Below are 15,523 nucleotides of genomic sequence, written 5' to 3'. Positions count from 1 at the left end.
AACGGCACTTCTGGTTATCCTTTTTAAGGTGCAGATCCTGTTAACGTGAATCTTTTTGATGAACATTTCATTTTGTTTAGAATGGGAACACTGCCCTTGCCATTGCCAAACGACTTGGCTACATTTCAGTCGTTGACACACTAAAGGTGGTAACAGAAGAGACCATGACAACAATTGTGAGTATGGCTATATTTTCAGCACTGAATGTAATGTCAGATTTTTTATTTTACAGAGATACATTTGACTTAGTGCAGTCAGAGAGTATACAGCTGCTCAACTTAGAACAGGGCTGGGCAACTTGTATCCAGAGTTATTTGATGCAGTGGCTGTCATAGCCCTGAAACTCCCTCCAGCCATCTCCCTAAGAAGATAAAGTTTCAAGGACTTACTTTTATTGAACTGTGTTCGAAATAGGAACAGCAAAACTTTCCAATGGGGTTTCTCCATTGTTGAGCACGTTGCCCATCCCTGATTTGGGTATCACTATTTTGGGATGGGATTCTATCACATACTGGCAAATTCAGGTTGCACAATTAAAGCTGATGGGTGTTCTTGTGCAAGAAGCCCCTAAATCAGGATTTTATTATTATTATTGTTGTTGTTGTTGTTATTGTTTTGCCATATGAAAAGTGATGGGGGAAATGTATTGGAACATGTGGGGTAAAAATTGCTTGATGCAACGTTGTGCTACAAACCTCAGCCAAATCAGGATGAGTGCTTAATAAATAGCCGATGTGGTCTAACCTGCCCATAAATGTTAAGGAATCTGTAGTTAAAACTCACTTCAGATTGGTAGATAACATGTAGTGTAAATGAATGGAAGCTGAAATTTATCACTGGAGGTTTTTTTTGTATTTATTTACTGTATCTATGTGCCACACCTGTGGATTTTTTTTAACCGAGTAATAATTAGTGTGGGAACAGCTGTGGGAGTGAAAAATCACACAGACCAACCAGGGAAAGATAAATTGATGTTTGCTGCTGAGTATTTTTAACCAGTTCAAAGTAAGCATTTGGCAACTGGAAAACTGTTGCTGGGAGAACCTGGAGCTTTTCTTTTTTAACCCCCACAGTTTATCATGCAAAAAGCAAAAGTTCTGTGTTACAATATAGACATCTGAGTCAAAACTCACACTGCAGGCCGCAATACAGTATTTCCCCTGTTTTTATTATCTTCTATTGACATGTTTCGTATACCACCCAATAACAGATATTGGTTAAGCTGTGTGGTTAACAGTAAGATTAAAACCACAGAAAGTGAATCACAAAACACAATAAAAAACTAAAGTACAGTAATATTTTCAAACCATTGGGAATGATTTCTCTCTTTTATATTGAAAGTTTGTTTACACATCTCTGTGACGCCAATAATTCAAATACGAAAGCCTTATTACAGCTTCTGCGGTTTTATTTGTCCCACCCCTGGCAAAGCACTAGTGTAATAATTAAGACAACGAAGCCTCATTTAAAATGCCTCTTCATCCTTCAACTCAGATATGCAAACCGCATGTCTTGCCCCCAGTGCATAGCTGAAGTATCTTGGATAAAGATACTAGTCTACCTTACAACATTGTTGCAAGAATTGCTAGCACAATGAGTGCTGGATGGACCGAGTTCTAGATGGAAGCTGAATATTGCAAAAGGGTTGTTAAAAATCAGAGTTATTTTGGAAAGGGAAAATCAGGATTGAAGGGGGAGGGAAATACAGGTTGTCATTTTGATGTCAATGGTGTTCTATGGATACTGCAAACAAAAAATGAGCACCCATCCCATCTGGAAGCATCCAATATATGTGTAAAGTGCTGCGCTTTTGGGGGTGAGCATTTAAAAAATATTAAATATTATTGAAATTGTCATTTCTCGTGAAGATTACTGGTAGTTTTAGTCTGTAATGATGTTTCTTTGTCTTTAACAGACTGTCACAGAAAAGCATAAAATGAATGTACCGGAAACAATGAATGAAGTTTTGGACATGTCCGATGATGAGGGTATGTATAATGGAGGTGCTTCTTATTTCTCAGCACAAATGTATGTTAAAACATTGTTGTTTTTCCATCATTTTTGCGGGGAGGAGCAGGGGACTTAAAATGATAACACTCAATTGTTTTGTTGAAATTGGGTATGTTTCCCACCCCAGTCGTTTATAATTGACCTAACGTTTTGTTCGCTTAAATTGTGCAGTTCGTAAAGCGAATGCCCCTGAAATTCTCAGTGATGGTGAATATATTTCAGATGTTGAAGAAGGTATTTCTTACTTTTTTTGTACTGCAGTGGGCTCTGCTCTTCAGCATTTCCATTTTCTATTCTAACTTGACAAATCAAAGCTGCGTATACACTACCATTTTGCAGAGCTTTTGCGTAACTGGTGAAAACCCAACAACATAGACTGACCTCTTCCTGTCAGTAGTCTGTTTCTCTTTGTGTTGTGTTTACTGTCTGTGTTTGCACAGCAGGCTAAGCTACATTTTAGCACAACATGGATCAACAGGAGCATTTAACAGTCGGCCTTCAACCTCCGCTCTTCTCCCACACAGGCAGAAGGAGGAGTCGAAAGCTTTTGCCCCCACTTTTAGTTTACGGTTTGTTGTGTCATCTGGTGCAACAAACTGTGGTTTGGTTTGATTGATCGATTCAGCGTATTACATTTCTATGCCACTTTTCATTCAAATGAATCCCAAAGTGGCTTACAAACAATAAATAACAATAACATGACAGAACATAATAGAACCAGGGCCCTTTTTCAGCTGGAATTCGCCAGTTCCAGCACCTCTCAGGTGGGAGCCATTGCCATTATGAGAGAACAAGGGAGGCGTTCATGGTGAGTTCCGGTACCTCTTTTTCTAGAAAAATAGCACTGAATAGAACATCACAAATACAGCATAAATCATATAAAAGAATGGTTGTGTATCAATACAGCATTTATACCCTATAAAACAATATTAACAACCTTAAAGTAGCAGCCATAAGATAAACTTAAACCATAAACTTATCTTAAACCATAAAATAAACTGTTAAGTTCAGTGTTAGGTTCACATTACCTTTGGGTAATTTCAAACAAGCTGTTTTCAGATCTTTTCTTTCTTTCTTTTTGAAGCTGGCTTGTTGAAATGAACCATAGTTAGTGCTTTTAATTAAAGTGCTTCGTTTAGATGATATGGAAACCTGGAGAAAAGTAAAAGCTTCTATTCTCCTCTCAACTGCATAGGAGGAGTTAGGAGTACCCGAACCCAAGGCTCACTGCAGCTTATGTATGTCACACTAAACCATGGTTTAGAGGTGTGTACAAATGCAACCACTTCTGAGTGTATGGGGATTATATTTTAAGCTTGAATTTAACACTTTTGTCACATGCTAGGTGTGGGTGGGGCCAGTCCCTGGAGAGGGAAGAATCCCTTTTCTGGTATAACAATGGTTGGGAACATATTGACTGGAAGGATGAAAGGAACTGCCTTCAAAGATACAAGGAGCTGCCTTCTAATACCATGTCAGAATACTGGTCCGCTTAATCTGTGATGGTTGTCTTTTGCCACAGCCTTACGGGGTGTCAGGCAGAAGTCCCCCCCCCCCCCCGATACTTTTCTCAAGAACATTTTTCCTGCCTCAGGAGGTGGTGGGTTCTCCTTCACTAGAGAACTTGAGCAGTCATCTGCCAGATTCTGTATGTAGATCCAGTATTGAACAGGGGCTCTCAAAGCCCCTGTTCTTTCCAAATCTGTAATTCCTCATGATTCTACCTAGAAATGCCAGCATTTGAACCTGGGGCCTCCTGCATTCCAAACATATGCTGTGCCAATAAGCTGTGGCAATTTTCTCCAGACAGATCACACTGTACTTGCTTCAGAGGGTGGATCCGAAAGGACAACTGCACTGTGATTGTAGGCTTCCTTAATCAAAAGCCCTGATTGTACATGGTCATGTATATGCAGCTGACTTTGCTTTCACTAACTTTCCTTATTGATTCTGTAAGCAACAATTGGCTCCTTCATGCACATTATACTTTTCATGATTACTGCAATTACTGAGGATATCCCTCTGATTTTCTTCCAGATTTATTTCTTCACTTTTTAAATCAAATTGTCATTAATAACCTTCTTGGGGTACTCTCTTTTGCTACTGCTGCTTTTTATTTTTTATTTAAAAAGTTTGCATATTATAATGTGAAACAAACTGATGAGTGTGGTAGATATGAAAGTATTGCAGAAGAAGAAAAATACAAATGTCTGTCAGCAGGGGCTATATGGGAATATAGATTTGGTGCCTGCTGTCAACAATACAGCAGGTTCTGGAAATACAGGTTTAAAAGGCTTATGATATATGACCTGAAACAAAAGAGCTTTCATTGCTGCTTTTAAAGGGGGGTAGTAGTGTATTGATGTATATTCTTACAAACATATCTCTCTCTTATAAAAAGATGTCCTTCTCTATGTCATGCTTTTTAATTAGCAATAGGCCAGAGGTTCTTGGTAAATTGATAATTTGACTGCTGTTTATTCACATCCACCTTGAAATATACTTTGAGTTGCATATACTTGCAAGGTGGAAGAAGCAGGTTGATTTGAGGTTTTGGAGTGATGGACGGATGCTGCTTAGGGACTAGTACTTACCTGTCCATGTTCTTGCTTCCACACTCCTACAATACCTTCTCAGTCTGCAGTTTTTAAAATAAGATTGTTATAAATATTCGGCTTCTGCTGCTCTCCTCTCCAAAGGAAGCATACCATGCAAAGTCTTGCCTGAGCTTCCAACTGCTTGAGGAAGGTGGAAGACAAAATAGTGTTTTCATTACATTTATTAGGTGCCTTGAATGTGATGCTTTGTGAAGCTTAACATTGTTTATATATTCAAATACATTACGAAGCAAATGCTTGAGCTCTGAGCAATTATTACACTGACGGTGTTTGCTACTGCAAAGTGTTGAAGCACACAATTTAAAAGCCCACACATTGCCCACATTCTAAGGAACTAATGTCCTGATTTCAATGTATTGAACAACTGTGGAGCAGTAGCAACCATTGCTGCCTTCCTGCTGCTCTCACTGGTGGACAATAAGGATTAGGACCCCTTCAGTGGGGTCTTCAAGAATGCTACACTAGCAATGCTTATGTTTCTGTCTCAAAGAGACCTGGGACTGCAACTAAATCAGGAAAATACCGGTAATGATCCTTCTTTACAGGTAGCATTTTTAATATCCAGCATGTTTTAGATGTGTTGCTTTCCTCAGTACAACTCCATGAAAGGATAGATGTCAAGAGAAGAGAGAATGGTTGACAGGTGGCTTGCTGATGTCAAGGTTTGCTGAAGTTGTTCTGTGTTGCTGCAGAAATATCATTCACTGGTTTCTGCTGAAGCATTTCCACAGGTGATGGTGGAGTTGAGTGGTGGGACAGGATGGTGGGAGTCCCCATAGTTTTCCCTACTGGGGCAGAAACCCAAAACTCTGTGTCTGCAGACATATCACTGCAGATGTGCTGCAGACAAAGGTAGAGAAGATCTTATACATTTGTCAGTGGTTCTTATGGGTTGTTATGAAATCCACTAGGTGTCCTATGGCGATTTCCCTACTTAATAAGTAAGTTGATCCATGAAATGCCACAATCTTAGAAAATGTCTTGTGCAATTTGCTTGTTTCTCCTCTTGTATCAAGGGGATCATATGAGGAACATGGAGGCACGACCAAGGGCCCTAATATATTGCACTGCACACTACATTGTATTGCCACACAGACCAACTTAAAATTTAAGCTCATGTGTTCAGAGGCAAGAGGCAATGATCTTCTTAAAATGGCTTATCTTTTACCCTTGTCGTCTATCAGAAGTCCACAATCAGGAGTTTGGGGTGAAGGTCCTGCTAAGGAATGGGTGTATACATTGCTGTATCCTGATCTGCAGTTTTTCCTGATCCACCTTGCTCATTCCCTTACTCGTCCCATGTCCCATCCCAATACTCACTTATCAGTACAGTGGTATCTTGGTTTAAGAACAGCTTAGTTTATGAACAACTTGGAACGCTGCAAACCCGGAAGTAGGTGTTTTGGTTTGTGAATTTTGCCTTGGAATAAGAACATGTTTCGGTTCCTGTTGAGTATTCCATTTGTAAATTGAGTCCCCCGCTGCTATGGGAAAGCACACCTTGGTTTAAGAACGCTTTGGTTTAAGAACAAACTTCCAGAACAGATTAAGTTCATAAACCAAGGTACCACTGTACCTGCCTTTCAACAAGCTTTGTGTACTCGTATACATTGTAAACCACCTAGACAATGGACACAATTAGGTGGTCATATCATATATGATTCTGCCTATGCATCTCAGACCAATTCTCCAGTTCTACATGCTTAGTGATAGTTGTGATAAAGAACTAAATGGGCTCATGCAGTGAGTTCACATAGCATCCACAGGCACAAATCCCTTTGCTTAAAAAAAAAGTGTGACTGCGTGAGTGTTTCACCCAGTGTTGATTATGAGGTATACAAATAAAGCAGCTACAACAAATGCACTCAAAAATACACCGCTTTTAGACAATGTGATTTGAATATATCCAAGATATATTTAAATCTCTCTGAGAACCTTGAGAACATAAGAAGAGTCTGCTGAATCAGGTAGGTGGCCCATCTAGTCCCTCATGTTATTGCAGCGACAAGCCAGGTGCCTGTGGGAAGCACACAAGCAGGACACAATTCCTAGAAACTGTGATTCCTAGAAACTGGTATTCAGAGGCATACTGCTCCAGTTTGGCAGTGGAGGTAGGACATAGCTTTCATGGCTAGTAGCTGTGGATAGCAATGTCCACCATGAACCTTGTCCCCCACTTCTTCCACAGATGAAATGTGAAATGACATCCACACTCAGGAGTTCATGTAATTCCTTCGGTTTTGGTAGTGTGTGTGTTGACGTTCAGAAGACATACCTGTAGTCATTCTGGGTTGTAGCCAACCAAGTCTCCCCATTAGCACAATGACTTCCACTTGTGCAGTGCAATTTCCCTTCCCTCTCTTCCCGCTATATGCACCCCAGATCTGTTGGGGAAGGGGTGTTCCCCTAATCCTCTGCAGCAGATTTGGGGTTGGGGAATAAAAAAGGGAGAAGCAAGCAGGAGCAATTGTGCCAATAGGACAATTTCATTGGATACAACCCACTGCTAGTGCATGCACAAACAACATGCTCGTCACACTACCAAAACAGAAAAGCACCTGTGGTAAATATTAGGAGATATCCCATCTCCTTCCCCAAGCATTTAACGCTTCATCAAATTCATACTAACAGCTGAACCGCAGACAGGAGGTGAAACTTCTTCACATTTAGGAAACAGGAAACAATTTACAGATTAATCCCTTAAGCAGACTGGTTTGTTTACTTGTTTAATTCCAGTCAATCATCCTCCCTTTCTGCATTCAGATCCAACCATGTTAAGAAAAGACCTTTGTTTTAAATAAGCCTCGGCTCTTTAACAGGTTCTTTTTCTTTCTTTCTTTCTTTTTTGCCAAGTATTGCAACAGTATTTAGCAAAGCTTTTCATAGCCCAAAATGTCCCACATTTGTTAACTGTCCAGTAGGTTGAAGCAAGAAACACGATGGGTGTGCACAAGTATACAGGTGTGTACTTAATTTTAGGTTGCAACTTGTCAAGGTGTCATTATTCAAAGTATCTGAATAATTTCAGAGTAGATCTGTTTAAATCAATGAGCCTAACTCAGTCATATTCATTAATTTCATCGGATCTCCCCTGAATTACTTGAATAACACACAGTGGCTGATTTGTGTTTTTTCTCTGTCCTTCCTCACTTTTGAGTCTCATGCAGAGGGAGGAAATGTGCAAAGCTCCACCATGAAAATGCAGCTTCTGTGCTTTGCATTGGAGAACCCCCCCCCCCCCACACACACTGAAAGTGTGGAGAGAGGAGCATGTGAAGCAGACCTGTGGGATCACAGCCTAATTCTTCCCTTTCTATTTTTAACTCTGCTCTGGGCAGCATAAATTTGCATTTCTAGGTGGGGTGGGGGGGCACATGAATGAGCATTGCCCTAATTGCGTTTTCTTCCCTTCCTTGGCTCCTCCAGTTCTGTTCCACAAGTACTTGCAGAAGAGGAGAAAAGGGATTAGAACACTTAATTCCTGCTGCACCCACACAGAAGCACTTCAGAGAGCAGCATCTTGTTCATTTTTTCATTATTCTTCTGTGTGGAGCAGTGAGCTGCATGGGCGCAGCCAAGGGGGGACAGGGAGGGGCAGTTGTCCCCCCCTAACTCAATAAAAATACACAGCAAACTGAGGTTCTATCTTCCCCCAACAAAAGGCCTGCCCCCACCAAAAAATCCTGGCTATGCCCATGGTGAGCCGCATTCACATGGAGAGTGGGGAATGGGGAGATGTGTTCAGGGAGAACTGAGCTCCAATACCCTGCAAACAGCCCGATGTAATTGCTAATATTGACTTTGCTTTCTACAGATTCCTTAACCTCATTTCTGTGCTCATTTCTTCCCGGCTGAACAAGGGGGTTAGAGGCACTCCAGGTATACAAGGCTGAGGCCATTTAGGGCAAGCAAGACCCCCCCCTTTCCCCCTCCTCACAACAATCCAGTGAAGTAGGTCAGCTAAGAGATAGCAGCTAGTTCCAGCACATCTCTCTTGAGCTCACTGGCTGAGCTTCATGATGTTTCAATATAAGATGTATTGCAATCCAGGTTCAAATCTTGCGGATCTCTTCAGTTCTCACTGTTGGCTACTTGAATGACACAAATTTGTGCATTTTTATTAGCACAGTGTATTGTTTACGATACAGGTAGATCTCATATTACACAGTGTGTGTGTGTGTGTGTGTGTGTGTGTGTGTGTGTTTTATGTTCCTTGCTGTTGCACATATAAGCAAAATTGCACAAAGCCAGAACGACCCCCAGGACAGGCCTGTGACCATCCCTACCTCAGTGAAACTGGTGCTGTGCAGGTGTTGCCCCCCACTTAGCTTACCAGGCTCTGGAAAGTTCACACAAGGCCTCTGCAAGATTCTCATGACCTTCTCAGAGTCTGGGAAGCAAGGGGGGGGGGGTTAAAAAGCTCTTTCCTCAGTGTTTTACTGCTTGGGAAAGTGCTTTTTAAACTCCTCCTCACCTTGCTTTCCGGGCTCTGGAAAGGTTGTGTAAGATGTCAGATGGCCCTTCCTGGGCTTTCCACCCTGCTCTCCCGCCCCTATTATTTTTTTAAAATTTTTTACTGTGATCCACATAAAGCTGAGATCACATACCGTATATACTCGAGTATAAGTCGACCCAAATATAAGCCGAGGCACCTAATTTCCCTACAAAAATGTGGGAAAGCTTATTGACTCAAGTATAAGCCGGTTCACCTTTGCCACTGTGGTAGAGGAGGAACGAGCAGCCCAAAGCAGCCCTTTGGGCTGCTCCTTCCTCTTCCTCCTTTGCTGCTGTGGAGCTCACCCCGTCGCAGGGTTTCGAACCGCCATTCTTCTGATCAGCAAGCCCTAGGGCTCTGTGGTTTAACTCACAGCGCAATGTTCCCTTGTGTTATACAGAGAAGGCTGGGATCCTGTCCTGTTTAAGCAGGAGCCAGGGAAAGTGAGCACCTGTGGGGTTTTAATACTTCCTTAACTGGGGTCTAAAGTTTGCATTTATGTGAGCAGTTCAGGAATGGAACAAGCTGCCTGGGGAGAGTAAAGAACCACCGTTCTTGTACACTTCTTAAGGAATGGTTGACTTGAGTATAAGCCGAGGGCAGCTTTTAAAGCACAAAAAGTGTGCTGAAAAACTAGGCTTATACTCAAGTATATACGGTATGTAAAATCATCATAAGATGAGCTGTACCTGTATACCCTTGTCGCTGCCCCCACAAGTGTTTAAAAGCAATTCTGATTGGTCAAACTTTAATTTACATACTTCTATACATTTGATATAAAGTACAGTGTGTGTGTGTGTGTTGCAATTTATACCAAGCTATGGACGCAGGTGGCGCTGTGGGTCAAACCACAGAGCCTAGGGCTTGCTGATCAGAAGGTCGGCGGTTCAAATCCCCGCGACAGGGTGAGCTCCCATTGCTCGGTCCCTGCTCCTGCCAACATAGCAGTTCGAAAGCACGTCAAAGTGCAAGTAAATAAATAGGTACCGCATCAGCGGGAAGGTAAATGGCGTTTCCGTGCGCTGCTCTGGTTTGCCAGAAGCGGCTTTGTCATACTGCCCACATGACCCGGAAGCTGTACGTCGGCTCCCTCGGCCAGTAATAGTAATAATAATAATAATAATAATAATAATAATAATAATAATAATAATAATAATAATAATTTATTTGTACCCCACCCATCTGGCTGGGTCTCCCCAGCCACTCTGGGCGGCTTCTACCAAACATTAAAATACATTTAAAATATCACAGTTTAAAAACTTCCCTAAACAGGGCTGCCTTCAGGTATTTTCTGAATGTCAGGTAGTAGTTTATTCCCTTGACTTCTGATGGGAGGGCGTTCCACAGGGCGGCCGCCACTACCGAGATAAGCGCCGCAACCCCATAGTCAGCCACGACTGGATCTAATGGTTAGGGGTCCCTTTACCTTTACCTATGGAATGAAGTGGGCTAGTAATCCATATTTTTTTTAAAAAATAAAATAAAATAAATCCCAACATTTCAAAAAGCACTAGCACATACAAAGCCTGTGTCTTAAATCCAGTTGCAAGTATGCCACTACTGAGTTGCCAAAATCAGTAGCATTTTCAAATCAACTTCATTCAGCATCCCATCTAGATTCAAGACGTCCCAGATGTGTCGTGTACACTTCATGGGGAAAGAAGTTAAGTACAGGTATCGCATTTTGTCTGCGAGGTGCACTATTGCAATCCCCTGGCTGAACCAGCCATGCCACCACGGCGCACCTTCCGGAGGCTTCCGTCCCGCTGACAGATTGGTGTTCTCTCCCTTTTTATTGCTGCGTGAAATGGGAAAGGTGCCGGTGTTAATGATTGACGAGGACCAGCCCTAGTAACCGGCCTCCTGTCTCGCCAGAAACGCAACTCTTGTGCGCGCGCAGAGTTGGGGGTGGGGGTGTTGCCTCTCTTACAACCTCCGTTGGCAGTCGGGGTGTAAACACATAGCCGTCTTTGTTGCTGAAGGTGGAGACTCGCCGGACTCCTGGTTTCAGGAGACAAAAGCAACCCTTTCATTTCTCCCTACCTGGAGACAGCTGGAAAGAAATGCTGCTGGGTTCGTTTCCTCCGAGCCTAAAGCTCAGACCCGCCTCCTCCACCTCCTCTTCCTTAAGCTGCTTTCCTCTCTTGCCCCTGTCTAACTGCGAAGTTATTTACTAACACAGTTTTAGCAAAGCACCGTCCTCTTCCCTCCCTTACACATAATGTGCTTTTGCCTGATTTCTGGCTGCCCCAGTGCCTGCATGTTTAACCAAGACCGGTTAGTATCAAATTACAGGGAGTGGGACGGGGGGGGGGGAGAGAGAGAGAGAACCTGACACCCAAGCTGTGCGCTTATTTACATACAAATAACTCAAGCGCTTGTCTGTATGTCACCATTCAGTCATCCTGTTAGACTAGGCTTGCCAGAGGAGTTTTCAGAAGACTCTGCAGATTGCGTTGTGTATGTTCTTTTTAAGGAGATCTTTACCTCCAACAGCAGCTGTCAATTCCTGCGTCTTTCAACTTTTGTTTCGTTGCACATTTGGAAGAAAATTCGGATGTTTGGGGTTTGTTTTTGTTTTTTTCGCGAGGTTCGAGAGGACAAAGGCGCACATTTCATAAAATGCAGGCGCTGGAAGAGATCAAGATGTTAAGAAGAGCCCAGCTGGTGTGTGGAAAGTGAATATGACCCACAGAGATTAGGCTCTTATACTGGTTTGGAGATTAACTATAAATCGCTGCTTAAGGACTAATAGGACTAATAGGAATTCTTGGAAACATCAAGAGGCAGGCAGGGGGGAAAAAAAGTTTTATAGACCAGGCGGGTGAAAATGGCTTTCCAAAACAGTAAGACTTTTCTACCTTAGTATTTACTGCGGTGTTCATTCCCCACCCCCACCCCCACCCCGATTTTGTGTACTCTTGTGAAAATATCCTGACAAGACTTATAAGCTTTTACAAAACTGTTTCTTAAAATAATTGCTCTGTTGCCAGGTTGCAGGGAGAAAGTCGATCTGTTATATGGTCAATTACAAGGCAGCAGAGAGCTTGAAGGGAGTATTTTTAGAACTGATTTGTGGATTTAAAGTGGGGCCTCGTTTGTGGTTTGCTTTTTAACATAACCCCCCCCCCAAAGCCAAGGGAATAGTTAACCTAAACTCTGCATAACCATTGGGGGGGGGTGCGGATACTGCTTCAGGAATGCTCTGTGAAATGCTTATTTTCAGTTGTGCAACTTTTAGGAAATCCAAATATTTATCCAAGGCAAGGACAAGGGATAATTTTTTTGCATGCAGAATTGAGCTGTTGTACTGTAAATTGAAAAGGGAGTTGGAAAGGGAACCCGAAAACCTCAAGGGGCAGTTTTATAATATCTTTCCCACTATTGGAATGTAGGTCTGACAGTGACATAATGGGGTGAAGGTGAAGTTGGTGGGAGTATGTTGCTGTTCGTTAACCCTCCCGTTGCTGCACTGCTTTACTTTTGAATTCAAGGGCCAGCTTTTGTTACCTTCAGTGTTGTGATAAAAGGAGTTTTATCAAGCCAACAAGGGGAGTTATTTGCTGTTAAATACTACTAATGCTTTACTTATACGAGTACAGAGTTGTCAAAGTAGCTCTTATCTAAGCTTGTGTTAATGCAGCACGTGTTTTATTATTGATTCAAGTATTATACTGTACAGGTTTTATATTTTCATTTTTTGAGTTAAACTATTGAAGGGATTACTATGCCCCTATACCCATGATAAAACACATGTGGGATATGCAATGGTTACATCTAAACCTAGAGGACTCAGTTTACAAGGAAGAACTGTGGAATATTAACATATAATGTTTTCATATTTTCTAAACACTGTCTGTTAGGTTCCCCCCCCCCCAACTTTTTAAAACACACTCATGCCTCCATCTAATATTGCCTCCTAAGCCTCGCAATCCATCACCAGCCATCTCTTTGGCAAACACACAGAAATGTCACACTCTGCTCTCTGTACGCTACTGGCTTCTTTACATGAAGGTTTAATAGATTGGGGGCATTGCACTGGAAGAGGGAACTAGTAGAGTTCATACACACATCCCCTCCACCTGTTGAAGGAAGTTGCGGAGGGAACTGTGGGTCTGACTAGGCAAATCCTGCTGTTGCACATCACCTGAAGTCTGCACATTCAGATTTCACTAGAAAGAGTTACACTTGCCTTTTGAAACGCCATGCGCAATACACTGGTGTGTGAGTAGAAATCCGCTCCACCTCCGCGTGGGGAGGAGTTGCGGTGGACCACAGAGCCGCTCTCCACACTTCCTGTGGGCGGGGGACTTTGTCCCTCGCTGCTCGGAGGAGTCCCTGGCCACGTCAGCAGGCAACCGGCCAATCAGCCGGCTGGGGGCGTGGCCTGGGGCTCTCTTTCAAAAGGAGAGGCGCGAGCCGAGAGACCTCCTTTCGGCTCGCTTCCTCAGATCTCCCACCCTCCCTCCCTTCCCTGTAGGCAGGTTTCACCCTATGGCCTTGCTTTGGACTTCGGTTGGTCGCCTGCCCTTGTCGGGGGCCTGGTAGGAATTTTTCCACTTGGCAGATTGGCTGGGCCATTTGGTTTTCGCCTACCACTTAGCAATCGTCACAACTTTGTAAGGTGGCGGTTAGGCATTGAGTGACCTAATGTTGGGGGAGGGGAGGCCTGGCCATCGCCTGCCCCTCCAAGCTTAAGGGTGGTCCGTTAAAGGAATCCGGGGGTGTGGGATCTTGTCCGAAGCCCGGGGCGGGGCTAGGGCCATGCCACGACCCCATTGGAACCCAAGGGGAACTCGAGTTGGTCTGAATCGACGGGGCTCCCCTTATCAGTGGTTTACCCTTACTGGACTTCCTGCTCTGCGGGCAGGAGTCAGATATAGTCAGGTCCACTCAATGCCTAAGCCAATACCGCTCACATGCTGTAACCAATAAAGTTGTGGCCAAATTTTTACCCAATCACATTAACCTTATATTCTGTGTCCTGGTGTTTTTATTTCATTCCTGGGAGGGCGGCTTTGGGGTCTCGACACGCAATTCCTTCTGGTGTAGTTTGAATGCACGGAGAACAGAGTATGACAGCGCCACATAGCTGGGACAGGGTGGGGCTGTCCCTGTGGGGGCCCCCCGTTTTCTTGGAAGCAGGAAACGCCCGTGTATTCCTTATCTCTTTGTAGGCACCAGGACCCTCCAGCTGTTGTTGGGCTACAGGTCCCATCGTTCCTGACCATTGGCCATGCTGGCTAGGATTGATGGGTTTCAGCAGCATCTGGAGGGCCACAGGTTTCTCAGCCACATTCTTTGGTTAGCACAGCAAAGCAGTGATTGCAAAATTGGAACTCCACAGCTGGAAGGAAAGTGACTTTGGCTCTGCATGTTGCAAGACCATATCCTTCCCAGAAGTTCTGTGGCATGGAGACCATTTGAAATTTATTTTACTGGGAAAGGTGTTCTCTTAATTAATCCTTAGTAAGAGGTGTGTTTGTAGTCGTGTGACGCTTTTGTTGCTTATTATATTTTCATTTATACATGGATCCCTCTCCCCCACTATTTTAAAATATGAAGTCTTTCCTAAACCCCTTAAGCCTTGACTTACCTGTACCTCCACAGGTTAAATTCAAGTTGAATATTATATTTCCTGATCCTAAACTGAAAATTCTGTTGGCCGCTCTGAAACATGTGCCGATTCTCCCAATGTTTTTAAATCATTCATGCTGTTTTTGCAAGAAGGACTTTCATACACCAAGTAAGACTACGGCGCAGTACCATTAATCTCTTAAACATGGTTACACATAGGAGTACACATAGGAGCTGGTGAGAAGGCGCATGAACTCTGCCTCCACGCACAGGCCTTAGCCATGGTTAAGAGTTATGTTGGTACTGAGCCCAACCAGGATCTGAATCTGGTTTCAGAACCCTGGTTAATGGAGAACTCTGGTTAACCTTAGTTATGCTTAAGGACAATGCTGGTATGCTTTAAAAGCTTGTGAGAAGGGGGATTTGAGCCAGAGAGCTGGGAGGGCAGGAGGAACAAGCAGGTGGTCTCACACCTTGCTCCCTTAGCCATGGTTAAAGATGGGCTGCACTGTGCTGTGGTCTTTATACAGTCTAGAGACCACAACCTCCATGATATTGTGCTAATGGGAGCACAGCAGGCATGTGTAAAGAGACATTTACCCTTCTTTAAAAAAGAATAATACTGAATGAAATTAAACATCACTGGAATTCCCTGAAATTTAGTTGTTGGGTCAAATTCAGGAACCGGAACCACAAAGTGGTAGTGTTTGAATAGCCACAGGTTTGGTCTTTGGCTTCTTTCCCATTACATTCCCATCTGTCTAATACAGATTGTGTGTCTACTGGGTGGGCAATATTTGTCTCTTAGTCAGGGCTTTGCAAG

At 43.2% G+C, this 15,523-nt stretch overlaps 1 protein-coding gene across 44 annotated transcripts in view; it reads left to right on the top strand.

Annotated features, from left to right (window-relative positions):
- The window catches only part of ANK3 (ankyrin 3), a 218,221-nt gene that overhangs the window by 133,585 nt on the left and 69,113 nt on the right, over positions 1–15,523 (top strand). For 29 of the 44 annotated variants that reach the window (XM_033148853.1, XM_033148859.1, XM_033148863.1 and 26 more), the window contains 3 exons: positions 81–176; positions 1,916–1,988; positions 2,182–2,244. In XM_033148853.1, the coding sequence (XP_033004744.1) occupies positions 81–176; positions 1,916–1,988; positions 2,182–2,244 (232 nt within the window). The remainder of the gene's footprint in view (positions 1–80; positions 177–1,915; positions 1,989–2,181; positions 2,245–15,523) is intronic. The other 15 variants (XM_033148874.1, XM_033148877.1, XM_033148870.1 and 12 more) reach the window with 1 other exon arrangement.

This window comes from Lacerta agilis, chromosome 5 (genome assembly GCF_009819535.1).
Source record: "Lacerta agilis isolate rLacAgi1 chromosome 5, rLacAgi1.pri, whole genome shotgun sequence".
NCBI lineage: Eukaryota > Metazoa > Chordata > Lepidosauria > Squamata > Lacertidae > Lacerta > Lacerta agilis.
The sequence above is the reverse complement of the archived record's forward strand: the minus strand, read 5'-3'. Positions and strand labels throughout refer to the sequence as shown.